Genomic DNA, 25216 nt, shown 5'->3' with positions numbered 1-25216 from the left:
ACTGAAATGGAGGGATACTTTTAGGTGTTCATTGTATCCTAATACCCCCAAAGCAGAAGAAATTCATGTACTGTGCATGTATGTATGTGCATCAAGTATGTTACTTCAGATAGGTTATATTCATGTCAATGTACACAAATTAATTTGGAGCTACGCTTATATATTTGTTAATGAATGATTATGTTAACTCGTGACTTGTGGTCATTTCTGCATAAAATCTACAAAGGATATATGGCAAATGAGTAAATTGAATTTGTGCCTCCAATATTTATTTTTAGGGTTAACTACTCCTTTAGTCTAAGAGTTACAAAAGTTATCTCTTTCAATACTCATACTTAAAAACATTTCTTTTTAATCTTCACGTGTATCATTTTTAATTCCTTGTAATCCTCATTATAGAAATTTAAAGGAATTAAAATACGAAAAAAATATGTACTTATAATTTAAAAAGTTTTACATAATCATACAATCACAATTTATCATGTAAAATATGTTTGTTGATTTTTAAAATAATTATCTTAAAATAATTCAAATAATAAATTGTAGTTGAATAATAATATAAGTGTGTATATATTAAACTTTTAAAATAATATGTCTGAAGACTAAAAAAGATGAAAAATTATGCGTAGACTAAAAAGAGGTATTTTTAAGTTGAGGAACTTAAAGGACAAAAATTTGTAACTATAAATGAGTTACTAAATCTTTTTTTTTTTATTTACTTTTATATTAAAAATAAAATAAAATTTATAAATTTTTTATTATCTTTACATGTGTTAAAATCAAAGTATGAAACATTAAACTATTAAAGTTAAAATAACTTTGTATGAATTGATTCATAATTTATCTCTTTGTACCAATTAAAATGAGAAACGTTAAATTCCCAATACACTTTTGATAAGTTTCAATAGCTTTTATAGGAAGTTCCTTATTCCTTTTACTCAATTCCTGTATCCATTGTTATATACAAACAAGCTATGAAATGGTCTTCCTAGTTATAGATCATATATTGACAGGATTTGGGTACATTGTAAAGTATTATCACCACCAAATCTGTAACCAAAAATGAGAATCCAACGATCATAATTGACTGTATTATTAAAAAGTAGTAAACATTATTTATATTTTTCTTAACAAGTATATTTAATATTTTAAGAATACATAAATAGTGATGTTATTCTTAGTCCATTTAAAATAAAAATTCACATTTTTATGTATTTTTATTAACATATAATAATTATATGTTATGATAAGTATGACGTAAAAGTAAAATTAAGAAATAATCAACTTATATAAATATAATTTATGCTTTTAAACAAGAATTTTTTTTATCATGCTTTCATTTTTCTAATGATCTGTGGTTTTATATTTATTTAATCTCATTTTATTTTATTTTAAAATTTCCAAATTATTTGAATCGATTTTTTATCTAAATTTTAATAACTTATATTATAGAAATATTTTTTTAATTATCCTTTTTAAACTATAAATTATTTACGATGTTTTATTTAAACTAAAAAAATTGTTTAATGTACAGAATAATTGTCTATTTTTTATTATAACTCACATTTTGTTCGATTAAATAAGTTAAACTCTCTTAATATGACAATATTTGTCAAAAAAATTCTCTATCAAACAACTCAATCTATGTTTATTTTATCTTCATGCATGATTTTTTTTAATTGTCTATCAGCCAACAATTGATCCACATTTAAATTTTTTTGTACAGATGAAGAAGAATCATTATTTCAAGATAATAATATTTATTAAAAGTTAATTTTATTAAAATATTTTTGTTAAAAAAATAATCTTCAACAGTCCATCTTTTACCTACATTGAATACGGTGTTAGTTAGTTTATAAATTATAACACTAACATATATTATTCAAACCAATTGAATCAATTGAGGTAGATGCTTTTGATATTTTTTAATCTACATGAATCTTAACCATTAATGCATAACTTACATAAAATATTAATTGAAAAATAAAACAGTCAAATAGAGAAGAATGTATGGTGACAGATTAAACTGCACCTCCTGCAGTTATTGCCCAGCTGCAGAGGATCCGTATGTCAATAAGAAAAATGGATGGATGGATTATTTTTTTTATAGTATTGATATAAAATATTTATTAATAATTAATTTTTATTGGAGAATTTGACTCACTAAGTTCAGAAAATTTTTTCTATTCTAATTATATTTTTTATGTATAACATTTAAATCTGATATCTTACTTAAAATAATTGAATCTAATATCATTCATACCAACAACTAATAATATTATTGGTAGAAGATGAATGGAACTAAGATGAAAAATCAAATTAAAATTTCACTAAAAATCAAATTAAAAATTCACTAAAAATCTTTGGCAACATAATCACAGTAATGTGGGAACCATATGGGACCCAGTGAATTACATTTGTTGAAAATGCGTAGCATTTTTAGGAAAATATTGAATGACAGAAGAGATAACGGCTACATGGGACCCCCTTTGAGTCCTTTTGTGTCCTCTTTGCACTGCAAACCCATATCCAGTAACACCTTTCTTCCCTATCTTCTCCATTTAAGCCGATTCATCAACTTTTTAGTCTTTCCTTCAACTTGAGATGCCCCTTTTCTCCACTCACTTTGTTTCACATTGCTGCTAAAGCAAAACTCTTTTTTTTTTTTTTTGTTGGTTCACCATACAATCATACATAGCATAGCATATGATGATGAAGAACAACCTCAGTTGCTGTGTGTTGTTGCACTTCTTTTGTTGTTGTCTCCTTTTGCCAGCTCTTGTTCTCTCCCACCACATCCATGGTAAGTAAAGTTACATTCTTTTCTTTCTTTTATGTTTTTTCTTTTTGAACATTTTTAAGTGTCTATGAGCATTTTGACTGTTATTTGGTTACAAGGACAATGTAGGCATGACTGATAAGTAACAAGTGTTGCCCTTGATTATGTGTGTTTTTGTTCTCTATTTTTGGTGATTCTGCAAGGTTGTTCTGATCTGGGGTTAGTTACTTGTACTTTTGAGATGGTTGGTATAATGAGTATTCCAAAAGCTCTGCTTAATATAAGTTCAAACTTGTTTTTGTCATTAAGCTTTGAACGTTTCCATCTTGTTCTGATATTTGTCTCTGGGTTTAGTTACTTGTACTTTTGACATGGCTGGTATAATGGGTATTCCAAAAGCTCCTTAATTTAAGTTCAAAATTGCTTTTGTCTTTAGGCTTTGAAAGTTTCCATCTTGTTCTGGATCTTTGATTCCTTATTGGTATACTCGTTTAATGAGAGATTTTAGTAAAGGCTTCTTGTTAGTCATATATTAACTTGCCATGTTTCAAATAGATCTGTCACTGCTTAAGTGCTTGTTTGTGTATGGTTTCCTCGTAAGGGTCCTTGCTTATTTATTAGTAGTCTGAAATTTTGCTGAGGATTCATGCAGCAGTTTTGAAATTAGTGGAAAAATACGGGGAATCAGTGTGATAGCTGATAGAAGTATGTAGAAGAGAGCTTCAGGATGGAAATCAAATACTTAACTTCTAAATATGTATTTGGAAATAGCAAGGTTTAATATTTGTATATTGAACTTACAACATTCAGCATTGGCCTATTTGTGCATGTTTCCATTATTGTTTTTAATGTTGTTTAACCATTTACATATCCAGATGTTCAATTTCAATCCCTTTGTTTATTTGTTTATAATTTTAAAGCATAACACTAGATAGATTGCATTGGGAAAGCTGTGGATCCAGGTAATTTTTTTGGACAGTTGCAAGTGGTCCAACATTAGATCTTCTATTTGCTTGATACCATCTTGAATTTGGATTGGACCTAACTCAATCCCAAAACTAGCTTATTAGATGTGGATTGCCCAAGTCTCTATTAGCTCTACTTTGGTTATATCTATAGTCGACATGGGATCTCAACAAGGTATGGTGGTATGTAGACTAGACTTGAACTTTATAAAGCCTAGCTTAGCCTAACTCACTTCCATCCTTAATGTGTGCCTAATCCTATCTATGTTTAGAAGCTAGATTGACGAGTTTTGACAGAAGGTTGAACTCTGAATACGATGCCTTTGAATTAATTACTGAATTTCAAGAGACTAAATCAGTCAATCCAAATTCTTTTTCAATTAATGTGATTTAATCTTTGGCTTCTCTGATTCAGAGGTTGAGGAACATTCCTGCTGCTACATCTTGCACGACCAGATTGTTTAACTTGTAGAATGCTCAAATATGTTTGTTAAAATGTCACATTGGTTTCCTTGAGAAGCTAGATTGGTTTGGCATCTTTACGATTAAAACTAGAGTGTTAACCACACTACTTCTAAGGGTTTAAAAGTTAGTACAGTACTTAATGTGTTCTTACATCATCTAAAGAATTTATCTCTAATACCAAACATGAGCAACGAGATGATGTAGGAAATTGAAGTATTTGAGGTATAATGTGAATATGTATCTTCTTATTTTTATAACCATTAGGCAATGATGTTGATTTTTTTAACAATCATTTTAGATGCCAAAGTATTTCGTTGTTATACTGACAATAGAGTCCCATTTAGGTTAGCAAATCTATTTTGTAAACCCAATAGGCCATGTATATATTTTTTTCTGTTAGACTGGTTAGAAATAATTTGCAGTGGAGGATGCACTTCTACTGAAAAGCACATATCCATCTATGGTTTTTGGTAGAACTATGGTGTTGGTATCTGCCCAGGAATACAAGTAGGTCAGTAGGTAGAACTAGAAGACAAATTCATTGGAAAGGTTTACTTCAATAAGGACATATGGTGGAGCTATGCATCAGTTTTTCAATGATTCATTTTATTTAAATAGTGTCAACAGAATCTGGTTCTGTAATGTATTCTTAATTTGGTGCAAATTTGAATCATACTTTCATCATATATGAGGAATCAATCTGAAGATCAAGGAAGTTGAATGGAAACAGTATAAACATAATCTTCATGCATATGTATGTGCATGCACATTTACTATATATCTCTGAAATCAGCTGGTTGTTTTCTCTCGCAGGAAACCCTGCCAATGACATAGTTGACATTATAAACAAGAATCGAACGGATGAAAAGCTTCCTCGCTTGAATGACAGCCCTGGTCTAGGGTGCATGGCCTTACAATACGTCGAATTATGCAAAGGGAACTGCACTGAAAACAATGTTGTAAACTGCAGACCTCCTGAAGATGACTTCACTGAAGTATTTGCTCCCAACTGCGGTGTAGAGCTACCGACTTTTGGCACCATAACCGGACACATTGTGGGCTGTCAAAGAAAGTATATCGAGCCATTGCTAGTGTTTTCTGAAGTTCTCATTAAAGATAAGAAATCGTTGTCTCTTCTGAGAAACAAATCACATACTGAGGTGGGAGTTGGCCTGGTTGGACTCCACAAAGGGCCTTTCTTTTGGTGTGTTTTGTTTAGCAATGGACAGACAAACACTACATTTGTGCTTGAAAATCGCGGTGCAGGAATCCAGCAAAAAAAGGGGTGTTATAGTGGGAGCACTACTCCATGCAGTGGGGGGCAGAAAAGTAGTGTTGCATTTTTTAACATCTTTTTCATGTGTTATGTGTCCATTTTGCTGTTTAAACTTTTGTGATCAACTTACAATAATGCCAGATCTGCACGCGACAATTCTTGAATTGGTTTTCTTTGTTTTGGTCATTCTTTTAAATTGTTTACTATGTGTGCTGTGTTTCACTTGTGATTTTTATGCTTAAGGCAGCTTTTCACACAAGCTTTGTGAAGATAAAATAATAGAGGCTTGGCGCCTAACAAATTTTATAGATTAGTTACACTTTTTTGGTTTCTTTTTTTAATTAAAACTAGAGGAACTTGCAAATGTCACACCTATTTAACAATCTCAAAATAAGTCATCTCAAAATTACAGCATATGTTCGACAATAGATTTGCTGGTCAAGATATTCTTTAATTTGGGTCCCTTTAATATGAAAATGATATTGATGGAGTACTTAAATATTAGAACTGCTGAAAATTTAGAAGTAGGAAAGCAAGCCTTTCAATTGCTTTGTGGTTGTGGTTGCAGTTTTGTTGCAATCTTTGACAATGTGAGAAATTGTGACTTGTGTGGTTACAATTGCGGTCGCAGACAGTTATTGAAAGCCATGGGAGGAAGTAAAATACTCAAGGCATAATTGACTTCTTTTATCTTGTGGAGCTAACTGTTTGGTGGGTGTTGCTAGGTGCACCAGCCATATTGCTGGTGTGCTCCTAGCAATAAACGGGTATTCCAAAAATATTCCTACTTGATTTCTTCTTCCTTTTAAGTTTTTTTTTACTGTAACACATTCATTCGTTCATTTTCTTGGTTTCTTTTAATTTTTTTATTTTTGTGAGAGGAGAGTTGCATTGTGGCCGCTTCGATCGAGATGAAAGTGTTACGGAGGTACGTTGGCAAGTGATGATTGTTAACGAAGGTACATTATTTATTTTTTTATTTTATGCGTAATATACAGATTAAAGAATTCGTAAGTTATATCAAACTTATAGATTCATTAATCTGTGTGTTTTATATAACTTACGGATTGTCAATCCGAATAACTCATACGGATTGGTTAATTCGTATAAGTTATACGGATTTATAATACTATTTTTAATTAAAAGAAATATTTATTGTTTTTAATTTTATTAAGTTATAAATATATTATTTTGATTGTTATAAAAATTAATGTGTAAAAAAATTATTTTTTTATTTGAAATGTAATTAGTATTATTATTTTAAATATTTTTAAATAATTATAGTTTGATAATTAATTTGTAAGTATTTGTTTTTATATTTTGAAAACTGTATTAATTGTAAAATAATTTACACTTATAATTTATTTGAGTTGTTGTGGTCTAAAATTGATTATTTTTTGTGATTATAATTTCATGAATTAGAATTAAGTTCAATAATATAATTTATTTTAGTACATATGGTTAGGTTATAATTTTTTATGTATTATATGGTTATCAATTTTGAGTAAAAAAAGTTGATGTTATTGGTTTTTAATATATAGGGTTATCAATTTTAATATTTTATATTATTATATGCAGTAAAAAATTACCTAGAGTTTTGCGTGATAGTATATGTATGGTGCGGTTAGAGGTCGTTTGTTTGTGATTGAAATTTTTTAATATCTTGTTAAAATAGAAGAAGATCAATGGATACATGATAGTACAATGTCTGAAGAAGTTGATATGAATGAACAAAATGAAGACAAAGCTGGTGTGAAATCATAACATGTTGATTGTTATGATGCGTTCAATATTTCCCAAGTATTAATATGATTTTATGTTGTTAAAGTAAGTTATTGAATGTTTGTTGAAGAGTAAAGATGTTTGGATTGAATTGTAGGTGTTTGTTACCTGTGATGATGTTTTGAATTGGGCTCGAGCTATTGCTTATGAAATTGGTTTTGTGACCGTCATTATGAGGTCAGACACAAACACTAGTATGAGAGGAACTTCATTTGTCTTAATTGGTTGTGAAAGGAGTGGTCAATATAGGTCCAAGAAGAAAGATTTTGTAAGAAGAGATACATTAGTTGAACATCCATACGATAGTCGATTGACTAAGGATGAAAAAATAATTATTGTCAATATGACAAAGTCAATGGTGAAACTAAGAAATATTCTGCTAACACTGAAGGAGCACAATGCCCAATAGTTATACAACAATCAAACAAATATTCAATGCAAGAAATGCATATCGTTCTTCCATGAGAGGCAGCAATACTGAAATGTAACAACTAATGAAGCTTCTTGAACGAGATCAGTATATTCGTTAGCATAGATTAAAGGATGAAGATATTGTACGTGATATCTTCTGATGTCATCCTGATGCAGTGAAGTTATGTAATGATGTAATTTGATATTTTTGGTAGATAATACCTACAAAACAAACAGGTACGGGCTCCTATTACTTGACTTTTTGGTGTGACACCAATGGGGATGACATTCTCTGCTGGTTTTGCTGGTTTTGCCTATTTGGAAGGAGAATGCTTAAATAATGTGGTATGGGTTCTATAATGGTTTCGAGGTCTTTTTCTCAGACGTGATTTTAATGAAATTGAGTTTTTAATGATTTTTTTTCTTAATTAAAGATTATGGGTGTCCTCTAATCTGTTGGATCAGATATTGATTTCACTCACGATGTGTGATTGTCGTTAACCCAATTTTTTTTTGCATATATTAAATATATCATTTCCATTCATTTTACCACTGCCTCAACCCTTTGGGTTACTTGAAACATGTCTATAGTTAAGCAACCGATATGTTTTATTTCAAATCTTCACTTAATAAAATAAAATGCAGCATTTAATGCTCCAATTGATACTTGCTCCAGATGCAAAAAGGATGTGATTTACTCACATTGATTGTTGAAGTATGTGATTTACTCACATTGATTGTTGAAGTCTATTGAAAGTGTTGAAATTACAAATTTTGTAATGAACTATCTTCGCCTTCATTCTCTTTGCATTTAATTTTTTTTAAGTTTTAAAACTCTCCAAACATCTTATAAATCTTGAGAGAGAGAAAAAAAAAAGTTTATTTTGTAAATTTCTTTGTAAAACGATAACTTTTTCTATATGCATCCAACCTCAAACAAATATTTTGATTTGTTCCAGAGCCGGTAATGATTTATGGAAAACAATAATTAGGTTATAAGCTTGGAAAATTTTTTGTAAGAGTTATAAATTTATTGAATGTTAGTGTAAACTTGGTGGATTATTAGAATTAAACATAATCTTAATGGTAAAGTTAAATTAATATAAAATTTTTTGCACTTATTTTTTTATAAACATTTAATGGCTATATTATATTTTAATTTGAATTTTAAAAATTTTAATTTCAACATCTATTGTTTTTAACCATGATCTAACGATTATTATTAGTTGTGTCTTCTAAACTCCAAAAGTTTAAAATAAAATTAGACTTAGGATTAAAAAGAAATTGAGTTTTTAATGATTATTTTTTTTTCTTAATTAAAGATTATGGGTGTCCTCTAATATGTTGGATCAGATATTGATTTCACTCACGATGTGTGATTGTCGTTAACCCAATTTTTTTTTGCATATATTAAATATATCATTTTCATTCATTTTACCACTGCGTCAACCCTTTGGGTTACTTGAAACATGTCTATAGTTAAGTAACCGATATGTTTTATTTCAAATTTTCACTTAATAAAATAAAATGCAGCATTTATTGCTCCAATTGATACTTGCTCCAGATGCAAAAAGGATGTCATTTACTCACATTGATTGTTGAAGTCTATTGAAAGTGTTGAAATTACAAATTTTGTAATGAACTATCTTCGCCTTCATTCTCTTTGCATTTAATTTTTTTTAAGTTGTAAAACTCTCCAAACATCTTATAAATCTTGAGAGAGAGAAAAAAAAAAGTTTATTTTGTAAATTTCTTTGTAAAACGATAACTTTTTCTATATGCATCCAACCTCAAACAAATATTTTGATTTGTTCCAGAGCCGGTAATGATTTATGGAAAACAATAATTAGGTTATAAGCTTGGAAAATTTTTTGTAAGAGTTATAAATTTATTGAATGTTAGTGTAAACTTGGTGGATTATTAGAATTAAACATAATCTTAATGGTAAAGTTAAATTAATATAAAATTTTTTGCACTTATTTTTTTATAAACATTTAATGGCTATATTATATTTTAATTTGAATTTTAAAAATTTTAATTTCAACATCTATTGTTTTTAACCATGATCTAACGATTATTATTAGTTGTGTCTTCTAAACTCCAAAAGTTTAAAATAAAATTAGACTTAGGATTAAAAAGAAATTGAGTTTTTAATGATTATTTTTTTTTCTTAATTAAAGATTATGGGTGTCCTCTAATATGTTGGATCAGATATTGATTTCACTCACGATGTGTGATTGTCGTTAACCCAATTTTTTTTTGCATATATTAAATATATCATTTTCATTCATTTTACCACTGCGTCAACCCTTTGGGTTACTTGAAACATGTCTATAGTTAAGTAACCGATATGTTTTATTTCAAATTTTCACTTAATAAAATAAAATGCAGCATTTATTGCTCCAATTGATACTTGCTCCAGATGCAAAAAGGATGTCATTTACTCACATTGATTGTTGAAGTCTATTGAAAGTGTTGAAATTACAAATTTTGTAATGAACTATCTTCTTTTGCCTTCATTCTCTTTGCATTTAATTTTTTTAAGTTGTAAAACTCTCCAAACATCTTATAAATCTTGAGAGAGAGAAAAAAAAGTTTATTTTGTAAATTTCTTTGTAAAACAATAACTTTTTCTATATGCATCCAACCTCAAACAAATATTTTGATTTGTTCCAGAGCCGGTAATGATTTATGGAAAACAATAATTAGGTTATAAGCTTGGAAAAACTTTTGTAAGAGTTATAAATTTATTGAATGTTAGTGTAAACTTGGTAGATTATTAGAATTAAACATAATCTTAATGATAAAGTTAAATTAATATAAAATTTTTTGCACTTAGTTTTTTATAAACATTTAATGGTTATATTATATTTTAATTTGAATTTTAAAAATTTTAATTTCAACATCTATTATTTTTAACCATGATGTAACGATTATTATTAGTCGTTTTTATATTCTCACTTAATTTTTTTCCTCAATAATATTATATATATATATAGTTTGCACAAGATGTGCTAAATAAATACAAAAGAAGACCATAATACATAAACATTATAGCCCAATCATCCGGTCTCCACCACCCCACTAACATAGCAAATGATCAGAATCTTAACCTATACAAGTGAAACATTCATATGAGAAGATTCAGCACTTACAAACCATAACCACAAGGCAGATAGACCGACGTTACATAAGCGCAAGTGCAGGGCTTATTTGCCACTGCAGAAAAGAAATACTAAAATTCTTTTGGTAAGCTTTCAACCAAGACCATAAACAAAACATGATCTTATGCCAAATTAGCTCTATGTCTAAGACCTTGCCATAAGAAATAATTCTGTTCCTATGCTGCCAAATATTACAGATAATTGAACTCCATGCTACACGAATGCTATACCAAACATTGAGATCCATATGCTCCAAAATTGATTTGCGTATGTACACGTGAACAACAAAAGTGATGAGGTTTCAACATGTACAGGACAAAGAGTGCATAATAAGTCACCTTTCTCTGCGTTATTGCTTCCTCCCTTTATCTGTTTAACTGGTGCTACGTTGTGATTTTGTCTCTTTAGAAAAAATTGTTTTCTAAAATCTATCGATCTACTAAGTCTTTCGTCTAACTTGGTTTTTGTGGAAAACTATTTTTCACATCTTTTATACATTAGACGATAGTTTTATTTGCGAAAAAGTTTTTTTAAAAATTTAAATCACAATTTAACTCTTTTTTTTTGTCTTTACACATGATTTTTGTTAAAATTAAAAATAGTAGAAGAAATAATTGGGTAAATACATTTTAATTCAATTTGATTACATAATGATCCATGGAGAAGTTTTACTAAAATGACTAATTTTATGTACCCAAAAAAATGTTTTTAATTTCAATTTGTATTTTTTTTATCATGTTACTATTTTGTAATTAAGTGATAATATAAAAAAAGTATTTATTCATTTACTTATTATTTACAATATATTTTTAAAAAAAAATTAATTAAAACCTAGACTTACAAAAAAGTGAAAAACATGAAACAAAACAAGTGTATGTTCTCTTCCTTCTTTCTTTCTTTCTCCCCAAAGTTGGGTGAAGCAGAGTCCAAGTGCAGGGAGGTGCAAGGCAAGTTTGCTTAATCCCACGCACCCGTTGAGGCTCCGCTTAGGTGAGCCATAAAAAAATCGCCCTTATCGTGCACCCTCAATTGGTTTTCATGAGAGTAAAGAACCTGCGAGAATGAGAAGGTAGAAACTTTCCGAGTCGCAGCGCGTCGATTCACAAAAATGGTTCAGGTTGAAAGCAACAGCAGCATGAGCCGCGTGGTGCTGGAGCCCCACGCGCAGTTCGACCTCACCGCCCACTCACGCGCCAGCTCCATTCGATCCCTCTCAATCTCCCACTCGAAACGACACCGTACGACTCTTCTCTACGTCGGAACTCACTCCGGAACCCTATTTTCCCTCTCCGCCGAGGACTCCAACGACAGCGACGACGCCGTTTTGCGCAAGCTCTCGTTCCTGAGAAGCGTTTCGGTCAGCGACGCCGCCGTCGAGTCCATCTCGGTAATCGAAGAGTTCCGGAAGCTTCTGTTGCTGTCCGATGGGACTCTGTTCTTGGTCGACTCCGAACTCTCGAATCGCGCCACGAAATTGAGTTTCCCGAAGGGGGTTTCGTTGGTCACGAGGAGAAGGCTCAGGAACAACGGTGGAGAATCCGAGGGTTTCGGTTCGGGTTTAGGTTCAGGTTCAGGTTCGGGTTCGGGTCTAGGATTGTTTCAGAAATTGAGAATGAACTCAATGAAGGAGGGTGAAGTGCAGAGTGAGACAGGTGGTGGTTGTGTTTTTGCAATTGTTGTTGGGAACAGGCTGATTCTCGCGGAGCTTGTTTTGGGGAATAGGAATGGGAAAAGTGAGAGGGATGATGGTGGTGCGCTTGTGGTTTTGAAGGAGATTCAGTGTGTTGATGGGGTTGTTAGTGCCATGGTCTGGCTGAATGATTCTATTGTTGTTGGTACTGTGAATGGGTACAGTTTGATTTCATGTGTTACTGGGCAGAGTAGCGTGATCTTCTCATTGCCGGACGTGTCGTGGCCGCCGAGGTTGAAGCTCTTGCACAAGGAGTGGAGGGTGCTGTTGCTGGTGGACAATGTGGGGGTTATTGTTGATCCCCATGGGCAACCCGTGGGGGGGAGTCTGGTCTTCCGGCACGGGTTGGATTCCATGGGGGAGATTGATTCCTATGTGGTGGTTGTGAGTGATGGGAAGATTGGGTTGTATCATAAGAGGCATGGTGGTTGTGTTCAGGTGTTGCCCTTCGGCGGGGAAGGGGTTGGGCGATGCGTTGTTGCCAGCGAGGAAGATAAGGGTGGGAGGCTTGTTGCTGTTGCAACTGCTACCAAGGTATGTTCTAGTTTGAATCTGGTGATATTGTGATAATTTTTCAGAATATAGCTGTTGATTGATATATCATATACTTGTGAGGTGAGCTTGGATGGCTGGCCTTGTTAGGGTTCAACTCAATGGATAAATGCTTTATTAGGGTTGTGGATTATTGGATTGTTGAAGTAAACTGAATAGGGGCTAGTTCATCATAATGGCAGATTGTTCGTACATGGCCACACCCTGGCAAATAATGCTAAAGAAAAAGGAAAATTTAGGTTGTGTTTGAATAGGCATTTACACACCGTTTGTTGCACCTCAATATTTATATACTGAAGAAAAATGATGGGTTGGTGTTCAATATGGTTTGAAATGGAAATACGAACACCTTAAAACAGAATAGGTTTAGTTGGCTTTTGAGTGTTTCTGGCAATCTTCTCATGGCATCACTCGTGAAGTCCAATTATGGAAATGTATCAAATAACGTTTCTCTGATTTGGGAATTTGTTCTGAAACATAGCATGCTCAAAATTGTAAATAACTAGTGGAACTTATTTTAAGTTGTTTTAGAAAAGTCAAGAACGTATGGTATTCTTTCATTCTGGGTCCCTTTAATTTGAAAATGATATTGATGGAGTACTTAAATATCAGAACTGCTGAACAAAATTCAGAAGTAGGAAGCAAGGCTTTAGATTGTAGTCATGATTGCAGTTGTGGTTTTGTTGTGATCCTTGACATTGCGGGAGATTGTGGGCAAATGCAGCTGATGTGGTTGCAATTGGTGTCACGGATTGTTTTTGAAAACCATGAGAGGAAGTAAAATACTAAAAGTATAATAGAATTTTTCAATCTTGTGGAGTTAAATGCGTAGTTCTTAGAGAACTATTTATTTGAAACCTAAATTTTTCACTCAAGTAGTTGGCCCAAGAGGGAAAATTCATATATATAATGCTAGTTGGAGAGAAATTTGTGATGCTATACATTCTGATGCTATAGTAACTTTTTGTAAAATATATATGTGTAGGATATGTACATAAAAATTCATAAAACATAATAAATATATAATTACAATTCTACAAATCCAAATTCAGAACAAAGTTCTTGGACATTACTAAAAACAAAATAAAAATTATAAATCATTGTTAGCATAAATCACTGCTTATTGCTTATTGCCTATGAACAAGAATAGTATCATCCATAAAGTGGACAGATTCCATTTTTGGTTAATCAAGAGCAGTGTTGTTAAATAGCCGCTATAGCACTATTGTATAGTGTACTTTCTTGGATCTGCAATTGCAATTCTGGCCGGTATTGCAGCCGTTATGAATCTTGTGGTTGCGGCATGCATCCGGCATCCTCTTGTCATCTATAGTGAGTCTCCAGCCCCAATTGAACTTTTGAGTTAATATTTTGCCAATTTTTATGTATTTTATTTTTATTTGCATATAACTTCATTTTTCATGCATATATAATTGATATATATCATATATGTCAACCGTAATTTGACTTCCATGCTATTCCAAAAAAAAATGAAAATTGTAAAACCTTATTTGTTGTGGTTTGGCTCAACTTTTGGTTCCTATTGTGAAAATTGAATCAAACCAAACTGATACACATTACTTTTGTTGGTTTTTCTTTTATATCCTATATATAATCCCATCATTCTAACATAAGTCAAGACTTCGTTTGATAATAATCATACGCGATTCCATGTGTTGGACATTTTTTAGTTGTGTTAAATTATGAGTTTATGACATTGACAACAATGTATGATTAATTGACTGTGAATGGTTTGTAATGTACTTTTTGAAAGAGGCTTGTAATGTAGTTATTCTTTTGTGTGGTTTTTTGTTGTTCTATTACTAATAGTTCTGTAAATGTCATTTTTAAATTGTAACTGTTGATCATGACTTAATTAATTATTAGATTTTACATCGTGTTAATTTATTTTGTTAGTTTAATTAAAAATAATTTTGATGATCATAGTCCTATCTCATTGAAGAATTTGTTATTATTTTTACATATTTTACTAGGTAGTGTGCTATCAGAAATTACCTTCTGTAGAACAAATAAAAGACCTTCTGAGGAAGAAGAACTATAAGGGAGCCATATCCTTGGTGGAGGAGCTAGAGTCAGAAGGTGAAATGTCAAAAGATTTGCTCTCGTTTGTTCATGCTCAAGTGGGATTCCTCTTGCTTTTTGACTTGCATTTTAAAGAAGCAGTGGACCACTTCTTGCTTTCTGAGACGATGCAACCTTCTGAAGTATTCCCATTTATAATGCGAGATCCAAATCGCTGGTCCTTACTGGTACATTGTGCATGTCTATCTTTTTATATTATTGCCTTGAGCTTTGTTTCAAAATTATGTTGCTGGTTTTTTTTAGTATATGGCCTTGGGGTAATCATAGTTGTCAATACCGGTGTAGCGGAGCAGAGCGGTCGACCCCAAAAGTGGGATAGCGGATAGCGGGATGACCGCTATTCTAATGTTTTTTTTATATATGTTAAATAATTAATAATATGTATATATATAAGTTCAAAAACAGAAAAATAACTGAAAACATAGTTACTTAAACAAAAGTTACAAAACATAAAGTAAAAAGTCAAGCAAATAAAGGGCTTAAAGCCTTAATCCCTCTTAAGCTAAATAATTAGGGACTTAAGAATATTTTTATTCTAATGAAAGAACTTAAGATTTTAATTTAATTTTAACAGGTCTTATTTTATCTCTCTAGCTGTGACTCCACACGCACCACAGAAGGATGAAATCTAGTTACTAGTAAATGACTTAACACCATATGCACATCTCATTAACTTATCACGTAATTATTACATATATTTAGATTTTTTTTCTAAATTATATTTTTAAATATTTCATCCATTAATCTGATGTCATTCATTATTTTAAATAGATACAAATTTTAAAATACTAAAAAAAATATACACATCAGGGGACGTGTACGGTAAGTCAATGAGTTGTGAATATTATTGTAACATCATAATTTAATATTAATAAAGTAAAAATAGGAACTAAAAAAAACTCTAAAGGACTAAAATCCTATTTCAGTGATATTCACTGTATAATGATTATGCGTTCCGTGGCCTCAAGGAACACAAACTCTCAACGACTCTCTCTCTGTTTTGTCCAATCCCCTGCCCTCACGCCTACCATTGCCATCTTCACTTCCCCAGTCCCTAAATCAGTTCAAGCAAGGAAACGGTGTCGCAGACTCGCTTGGGAAAGAAAGGTACGAACAGTGTCGCAGTCTCGCAGCACTCGTGGCGGCGCTCGCCGGTGTCACAGCGTTGCCGGGGTCGCAGCCTTGCAGGTGTGGAGAGCAGCAACGCGCTAGGGTTTTCAGAATTTCCACGGCTTCAGTGTAGCGGCGTGAAAATCCGGTCCAGATCCCGCGCTGCTCCGCCGCGATAGCGGCTGCTCCAACCGCGACGTTGAACCGCGCCGCTACGTCCATCCCCGTTGCGGATGGGGGCCGCGCTGCTCCGCTCCGCCGCGATAGCGGCCGTGACGCCCACGATTGACAACATAGGGGGTAATCTGCCTGAAATAGAACTTTTGAAATGTGAAGAAATGGTCCATACTGGATGAGTATCAATTGATATATTTTTTGAGCCGTTCATCATGAGATGTAAATTTAGTAGAAGATTTATGTATTTATCTAGTTAGTATTTAATTTCTTGGTCGCATGCAATTTCTTCTCAATCAGATTTAGGCACAAATTCAACTAAAATAATAAATATACTATAGTAACAACTAATTTTTGTATTAGTTTTTGTGCTATATTGTGAAATGTGGTACTTGTCCTTAATACATATAAATTATTCAAATATTTAAAGGTTGTGCTGTATGAATGTGGTACAGATGTTCAAACTGGCTTTTGTAGGTTCCTAGGAATAGGTATTGGGGTTTGCATCCTCCACCGGCCCCTCTTGAAGATGTAATAGATGATGGCTTGATGACAATCCAAAGAGCTTCTTTCCTGAGGAAAGCAGGTGTAGAAACAATAGTAGATAATGATCTTTTTCTCAATCCAGCAAATAGAGCTGATTTGTTGGAGTCAGCAATCAAGAACATTAGCAGGTCTGAATTCAATTTTTGTTGTTATTCACGTATTTGTTTCTATTTTTGGATGGTGACTATATAATATATTCCTACTGACTTCTAATGTCATACAGATACTAATAAAAAGCTCCTATACCATGTACCAGGGACTATTGGGCTGATCATAAAGAAAAGTTTGTGTAGAGGAAGATAGGAATATACTTGAAATATTTTGGGTTTCAATACCATATCATAATAGCATTGTAAATTAATAATTTTCATGGAACCTTTCTTATATGTGTAGTTATTATGGCCTTTGACTTGTTTACTTAACCACCTATGTTGATCAATATTGTTACAGGTATTTGGAGGCCTGTCGTGAAAAAGACCTAACGGAATCAGTCAGGGAGGGAGTTGACACACTACTAATGTATTTGTATAGAGCTCTAAATTCTGTTGAGGACATGGAGAAGCTGGCTTCTTCTATAAACTGGTGTGTTGTGGTATGTGCAGATTACTGTTATTGTGGTTTTGATATTGTAAATGAATAACTCAATAGATACGTGCAAATTAATATGTTTTTGTTTTACACAAGTCTCTGGATGTTATTGTTGAATTTATAGGGGAGAAATAGAGTTAGGATGGAATTGTTCAAGTGAAATTGATTGATTAAATGATTGTATTGTACGACTCTCAGATTATGCTGAACATTTGTATCTATAGGCTCCTAGTAGACTAAGTGGAGACTATTTTCCTAGGCAAATAGTGGATGCTAATTCCTATGAGAACTAAGCATTTAACATATTGTACATGAACTGCAAATTATTCTAACAGTTATGTATTTAGTTATTTGATTGAAGTAATTTCAATACATTTTTCATAATTAATACTGTAAAATAAATATGTCGTGAATTGAATTATACCCATTATTTCTATGTAGATTTGAGAAATTACTTTTTCCTTTTCCTGATATGATCATATTTGAAGCTCTGCAGAAAGAGAATAGCCTCAGCAGCAAAATAAACATGAAAAACCAAAACCTAACCTTCTTTGAATGTCAAGCACAAGCATATACAGGAAAATGAAAAAAATTCCCTTTTTTAAATCCATGCTGCTCCTTAAAGAAAACTTTGGTTGCATGACATAATGGTAATTACCTGGGGGTTGCCTGAAAAATGACCGTGTGAAATACATCTCTTTTTCAGGAGGAATTGGAGCAGATGTTAGAAGAGTCTGGGCACCTAAGGACACTTGCCTTCCTATGTGCAAGTAAAGGAATGAGCTCAAAAGCTGTGCATATTTGGCGCATCCTAGCTAGAAATTATTCATCCGGCCTCTGGAAAGACCCTTCTTTGGAGAATAATACACAGAATAGTGGGGGAAACCTTATTTCTGGCAGGGTAATTGCTGCAGCTGAAGCTTCAAAGATTCTTGAGGAATCATCTGACCAAGAATTGATTCTACAACATCTAGGATGGGTACGAGTGTTTAGAAGTTTGTTGTTAATGGAAGTAGAATGTTTCAACTTCATAATTTGATTAAATGATCATTATTCTTGTTTTGAATCTTTTCATTTCAGATTGCAGATATCAACCAAGTTCTTGCAGTCAATGTTTTAACTTCAGACAAACGAGAGATCGAGCTTTCTCCTGGTTGGCCTTGATTCTTTAAGCATTGTGTACTCATTATTTGGATAATTACTACTCTTCGGTACTTTTTATTGTGAAATGTAAATTTTGAATGTATTGCTAAATTTTGACTAGTTTGGACTACTTGGTTTAATGGATATTATCATACAATGCTAATGTACTCTGCCAAAGGGTTCTCAAATATCATAGGCATTGCTATGGTTTTTTTTTTGCTAAGATTATTTTATTATGAAACAATTCATGATGTTATTCATTTCGTACTGCAGATGAAGTTGTTACAACTATTGATCCGCAGAAGGCAGAAATTTTACAGAGGTATGTTGTGTTATCTATTGGCAGTATACTCCTTTCTCTCAAATCGATAATGTCTTAAGAATTTTATTAGGATATTTATGGTTATTGATTTGAAGGATTTGATTAAGATATTATTTCTTTATTTCATTTTCATTCCTTTTATGTTTTTGCTGACCATATAATAAATATAGCTGCTGATTTGTGTTACATTAGTTATACGACATTTATACTTACTGGAATATTACTATAGATAGTGCACTATTAAGTTATTAATGCATCACATCTCATGATTCTCATCATTGCATTATCATGGTAAAAATCATTCTGAGCCTGTTTGAATCCTTTCTCTCTCTAGAGTTTTAAAATCTGTTTTCTAAAACAATTTTAGACTACTCAAATCAATTTCTCATCCAAAATTTAAAGTACTTGGTTGTTGTTCCCATTGTAATATAAATTTATATTTTATTTTTTAATATTTTGACTTTTTAGTTTTCAATGGCTTCCTTGTTTTTAGGTATCTCCAGTGGTTGATTGAAGACCAGGACTGTAATGATACACAGTTGCATACTTTGTACGCCCTCTCACTTGCCAAATCAGCAATTGAAGCCTTTGAATCTGAAAATATTTCTGAGAATCTTGATAGTGGAAATATAGAGACAAGAAGTTTGGCTATGTTGAAGAACTCAATCTTTCAGATTCCTGTCAGGGAAAGATTACAGATATTTTTGCAATCCTCAGACTTGTATGATCCAGAAGAAGTTCTTGACTTGATTGAAGGATCAGAATTATGGTTAGAAAAGGTAACTTTAAGACTTTTGACCGTGCTATCTTAAGCTCTGTTTATCCAACATTGGCATATGTGTTACTAATGGTTCTTTGTGATCATAGACTTTTGGGAGGTGTGGTGATAAACTCCCATATGTTCAAAAGGATGTTTAGCATTCCTTACTTTTCCTTATATTAATTTGGCTTTACTCAACAGGCTATTCTGTATAGAAGACTGGGGCAGGAGACTTTGGTCCTCCAAATTTTGGCTTTGTAAGTGTCTAATTAGCTTCAAAGTTACACTAGCTTTCATAAAATTCACTCAAAACTATGCTAATACAAGTTAAACTCATGCATCAATGAGCAAATCATAAAGTCAAATCATTATGCTAAAACTTTAAACAATTCCAATAACTTCAAATTTCAATCTTGCATCTTTCAAACATAAATTAGCTTACTCATCATGCAAGCAGACTCTTAGAGAAGATAATACAGAAACTGTTGATCTAAATTGCACTGCTAACAATAGTCTCCTCAGTTTTAGATTGACAAAATGTTCAGGTATACACATTATGTTCATCGTAGAGTATCATAGTTGCACTATAAAGAAATGTTCATTAAAATTTACCTTACTATAATTTGATTTATTGAAAAACTTGTTTTTGATAGAGGTGAAAGATGTTTAATCCATATATTTGACTGTCCTCTTTAAGTGGGATAAGGTTTGGTTGTTGTAGACAAAAACAGAAAAGATGAACATGCATTACTTTTTTAGCAAATATTTATCCTTCTAGGTTGTAATAGCTTTCAGTTTCCAATAATTTGGGAAGAAAAATCCTTTAAAGTATTGGTAAGATATAAGCCTACCGTATTTTTTGCAGACTAATGTGATTGTCTCAAGATGGGATGTTTGCAATCAGCATGATTCCATTGGATATGTATTTTAGCAGACAATTGGATTTCCCATAGTTTTAGGATAGTGAAGTTTAATGTGAATAAAACATAAACCACATGCAGAAGAACCAATTGGCCTACAACGTGTTAAATCACATGCAAGGAGTTTTTTCTTTATTATTATTATTATTATTATTATGTTGGCTCCCAGGAAACTGGAAGACAGTGAAGCTGCTGAGCAATATTGTGCTGAGATAGGAAGAGCTGATGCATATATGCAGTTTGTCTCCTATTTACCCTTTCAATATTTTATTTATTTATGCTGAGGTGTTTTAAAAAGTTTGTTTTAAATGCTTTTACTTTTTGCTTATTGTCTTCAGGTTGCTTGAAATGTATTTGGATCCACAAGATGATAAGGATCCCATGTTTACTGCTGCTGTTCGCCTTCTGCATAATCATGGAGAATCATTAGATCCATTGCAAGTTTTAGAGGTATTTAACTCACTCTATATTACCATAATTTCTGAAGCAAATTGTTCACAACATCTATATTCAACTGCAAAAAGTACATATTTTGCAGTGTAGAGTGAAAGAAGGGATCTGTCGGCATGAAAATACGTATACAGATCCATCTGTCATATCAGCAAGTTTTATGTTGGCAAAATGATATGCACTTAAAGTGAAGATTATTAATACAAATAAATATTGCCCCTTATAAGACCATCAGGTCATAAACTTGTTCAGCCCCTTGGTAAGGATTGAAGGGTTGTATTTCCCCTCTCTCTTCGCTAAAGTTCTTGTCAAGGACAAACTATCCCAAAAACTTAACCTATTGTGTGAAGGCATATAAATGGTTTTGTATTAAATGTTCCTCCTCATGCAAGCCCTTTGGGTTTGATGTTTGAAGATTGAACAATGTACAAGTCCAACTCACATCATTTTGAAATTCAACATTATTTTAGAAAAGTAAGGGTTGCAACAATCAAACTCCTGAGCATTTGACATGGGGTCTTTAATACTAATGTCAATGACCTACTATCTAAACCTCAAATTTTTAGGAGATGGCTCATGAATAGTTCTATTTATTTTATATCAAACAATTATATTATAAGTTAGTCAATGGAGCTGCTGCATAAGCAAGCCACTCAGTAGGCATATTGAAAATACCAAGTTTTATAAACAAGAACGTAATTTATGGTGTGAATTTCTTTGATGTGATGTATATGATAAATGAATCAACTTCCTCGCGTTTCTTATCATCAAAAGATTAATATCACAAGTTAACCACTGCAAGAGAAAATTTGAAATGCTTGAGTATGCTAATTCATCAATATCAAACCCGAGTATAACTGTCAATGTTGGATGTAGATGTATGTTTTTGCAATTACAGGACTCTAACGACTTGCATATAGTTGCATCTCTCTCTCTCAACTATAGAGTTTATTCCACATAAATGTGGTTCTTAATTTTGGAATGTTACTCCCTAAAAGTTTTGGCTTTATAATGCAGAAACTGTCTCCAGATATGCCACTTCAACTTGCTTCTGACACTTTACTAAGAATGTTCAGGGCCAGAGTTCATCATCATCGTCAAGGACAGGTACTTCCATGTTTTTTCCCTTGGATAGATTGTCCTAATCTCAGATCTTTTCTTTCCACGTGATAGAGAAAAAAGAATAAAACTTCACTCGGTGTAGTGGCTGCTGCGATCAAGAATAATCTTTAATCCTCAGTTATGAAAGTTCTCTCGAAGTGAGGTTGAGAGAATTCAGCAAGGTTTTGGCAACTACAACAATTTTTTAAATACTTCTGGAACAATGTATATGGCTTATTTTAATACGATCCTTTGGGTATAGTCCTTACAGTATTTCCAGTTTATATGGATGTTTGACCACCAAATTCATGGTTACTTCTGAAATCAAACTAATTTTTTTCAATAATTCCCATATTCAATCTTCCCAAGATTATTTTTTCTCTGTAGTCTGAAATTTTGAGGTTGATTGCTACTTTTTGTTGTCAACCAAGTATTATGGGCTTGTAATCTTAGCAACAAATTCTTTCAGATTGTGCATAATTTATCTCGTGCCGTAGACATTGATGCAAGATTGTCAAGATTGGAGGAGAGGTCAAGGAATGTACAAATTAATGATGAGAGCCTCTGTGACTCCTGTGATGCACGTCTTGGTACGAAGCTATTTGCAATGTATCCTGATGACACTGTTGTATGTTACAAGGTTAGTTGCTTGAGCTCTTTTTCTCAATTTGATGCCTCAAATAAAGCTTTTATCCCAACTTTCTACATGTAGTTGCTAAACTTATTTCTCCATTTCTTTATAGAACTTGTTTCTTAGCTTATCAATTTAATTCTTGATGTAATTTTATCAGTTCCATGTTTTCGGTCATTAATCTGTTTATGATGACAATCTAACAAGAAAATAATTTTTTAAATTCATTGTTTACTGTTTATGTATTGAAAGAAGAAAATCTTCCTTATCAATGCCTGTTTACATATTGTTTTCATTCAGTAACTCCCATCTATCAGTCTGTGTGATTGTGCACGTGTGCATGCATGCTAGGTTTTCACAAAATGGAATTGATTATTCTCTCCAATTATAGTGAATGAATCTAGGGACAATTCATTTTCCATTTTTTGTAACTATATTGATCAATATTTCTCGTTGAGTAAACACTTCTTTTTTTAGCACTACTTTGTGAATTGGATTTTCTCACCTATTCTTTTAATCCTTTGTAGTGTTACCGCCGTCAAGGTGAGTCAGTGTCTGTCTCAGGTCGCAATTTTAAGGAAGACATCCTAATTAAACCGGGTTGGCTCGTGAGTCGTTGATCTCGAACCTACGATGTTGTTAGGTAGATATTGCTTGGTTGAATCCCAGAAGTTGCCATTCCCTGTACCAAATCCGAATTCATTCAAAATTGGGAAAAAAGGAAATGCGTCAATGATCACTCGGTTTACATAGTTAACTTAAAGGTTTTAAGTCAACGTCAGGTTTGACACAATGGAGAAGCAACTAGGCAGTTGCTTTGGCATTTTTGTCTTGAAATGTGTTTTTTTTCGTTCAACGTGGTCTAAACACTTTGCCAAACACAGCCTAAGTATCAGCTTCTAACCCCCACACTGAAAGAGTAAATAATTTTTCCCCGTGGAGGGTACTTTACGGAAAATTTTTGGGGAGTTTTACATTGTACTCTCCATCCCCCCCCCCCCCCCCCCACCCTTTCGCAATTTGCTTTGTATATTTGATAATGTACAATGTAAATTTTTGCACATAATAACGAGCTCATTCTTCCGTTGTAGTTCAGTAAATTTTCTGCTATATTTGATAATGTACTGCCATTTGGCCGTTAAAATATTGGAACTCGTTTGCAGCATCCAATATTTAGGAGAGTGATAGCTGAAGTATTTTAAAAGTAATGACTGCAGATACTATCTACTTTTTCTGTGGTCAACTGCAGTTTACGTAGATAGATTGCACTTGGAAGTGCGTTAAAAAAACTGCTTAAAAACTGTTCTTTAAGTAAATAAATGTTTTTATTCAACATTCTGACTAGGGGATAATGGTATACGTAACTTTCCATTCCATCTCTATTGAATATTGATGTAGATGTAGACTCATATGCTAAAAGCTGGATTATTAGCACATTATTAAAAACTGGGTTATTAACAACTTAACACATTTAAGAGGTTATAAATGCAGTATTGTAATTTAAGATAATCGTTTGTTTATCATTACGATGTCTTCCTTAATTTAAGACCTGTTCTGCACTTATTTATTAATTTTTATCATTTAAGATAATAGCTTAAAAAATGTAGAAGTCTATTTTTTTTTTTAAAAAAAAGTGTTGAGACTGTTTCATGGTTGAACTGACTTGATAAAGCAAATGAAATGTTGATATTTTAATAGATGAGGATTGAATAAATAGAGTGAATTAAATGTAACAATGTGTTTTACCTAATTATGTGACTAAGTGTTTTAATTGAAATGTTAGAGGAATTAAATTTAATTTATCCTATGAATAATGATTTAATAAAATGTAAAAAGTTAATGTATTTTTAGATGAGTTTATAAGTTCTTGGTGGTTGGGCTTCATGCTTGGGCCTTAAGGTAGAGAATAGGCGAGGGAGTGTGTTTTGTGGAGCCACAGTGAGAGAAAAACCTTGAAAACCCCTAAAACTATTCTTTCTCTAAACCTCACAAATAAGAAAGTTAGGTCTTCTCTAGCCAACTTCTCTCATCCTCAAGGTGGAGAGGTAGAGTTCCACATTCTCTTGCGTACTTTCCATACACTCTAGACCTCTTGGGAGAGAATTCTTGTAGTGGTAAGTTCTCTATTTTCTTCCCTTTCTATATTTCTCCTATTCTCGAGTTAAATCATGATGCGATTTTATGAGAAAAATAATAATTATGGTTGTTCTTAATTGGTGTTTGTCTTTAGATTATAGTGTGACAAAATTTTGGTTCGTTGGACGAATTTTCTTGGAATTTGAAT

The 25216-nt window shown here is 32.4% G+C and overlaps 2 protein-coding genes across 2 annotated transcripts; both read left to right on the top strand.

Annotated features, from left to right (window-relative positions):
- Nucleotides 1-2474: 2474 nt before the first annotated feature.
- On the top strand, nt 2475-5793 carry LOC100804659 (uncharacterized). Its single transcript, XM_006576622.4, has 2 exons — nt 2475-2803; nt 5023-5793. The coding sequence occupies exons 1-2, from the start codon at nt 2707-2709 to the stop codon at nt 5604-5606; spliced, it is 681 nt and encodes a 226-aa protein (XP_006576685.1). The 5' UTR covers nt 2475-2706; the 3' UTR covers nt 5607-5793.
- Nucleotides 5794-11703: 5910 nt separating this feature from the next.
- LOC100777041 (vacuolar sorting protein 3) lies at nt 11704-24646 on the top strand. Its single transcript, XM_006576621.4, has 14 exons — nt 11704-13066; nt 15079-15354; nt 16949-17145; nt 17468-17609; nt 18312-18584; nt 18686-18758; nt 19022-19070; nt 19564-19849; nt 20032-20087; nt 20920-20988; nt 21089-21200; nt 22218-22307; nt 22771-22941; nt 23460-24646. Exons 1-14 carry the CDS (start codon nt 11951-11953, stop codon nt 23550-23552), a joined length of 3003 nt encoding a protein of 1000 aa, XP_006576684.1. The 5' UTR covers nt 11704-11950; the 3' UTR covers nt 23553-24646.
- The last annotated feature ends 570 nt before the right edge of the window (nt 24647-25216 follow it).

This window comes from Glycine max, chromosome 3, assembly GCF_000004515.6.
Source record: "Glycine max cultivar Williams 82 chromosome 3, Glycine_max_v4.0, whole genome shotgun sequence".
Classification (NCBI taxonomy): domain Eukaryota; kingdom Viridiplantae; phylum Streptophyta; class Magnoliopsida; order Fabales; family Fabaceae; genus Glycine; species Glycine max.
Note: the sequence above shows the minus strand (reverse complement) of the source record. Positions and strands in the feature narration are given on the sequence as shown.

Excerpts from the sequence above, each read along its gene's own strand:
- LOC100804659 (XM_006576622.4), top strand. The coding sequence starts at position 2,707 with ATGATGATGAAGAACAACCTCAGTTGCTGTGTGTTGTTGCACTTCTTT. Across the intron at positions 2,804-5,022 it reads TCTCTCCCACCACATCCATG|GAAACCCTGCCAATGACATA; the intron begins GTAAGTAAAGTT and ends TTTCTCTCGCAG.
- LOC100777041 (XM_006576621.4), top strand. The coding sequence starts at position 11,951 with ATGGTTCAGGTTGAAAGCAACAGCAGCATGAGCCGCGTGGTGCTGGAG. Across the intron at positions 13,067-15,078 it reads CTGTTGCAACTGCTACCAAG|GTAGTGTGCTATCAGAAATT; the intron begins GTATGTTCTAGT and ends ATATTTTACTAG. Across the intron at positions 22,942-23,459 it reads ACACTGTTGTATGTTACAAG|TGTTACCGCCGTCAAGGTGA; the intron begins GTTAGTTGCTTG and ends AATCCTTTGTAG.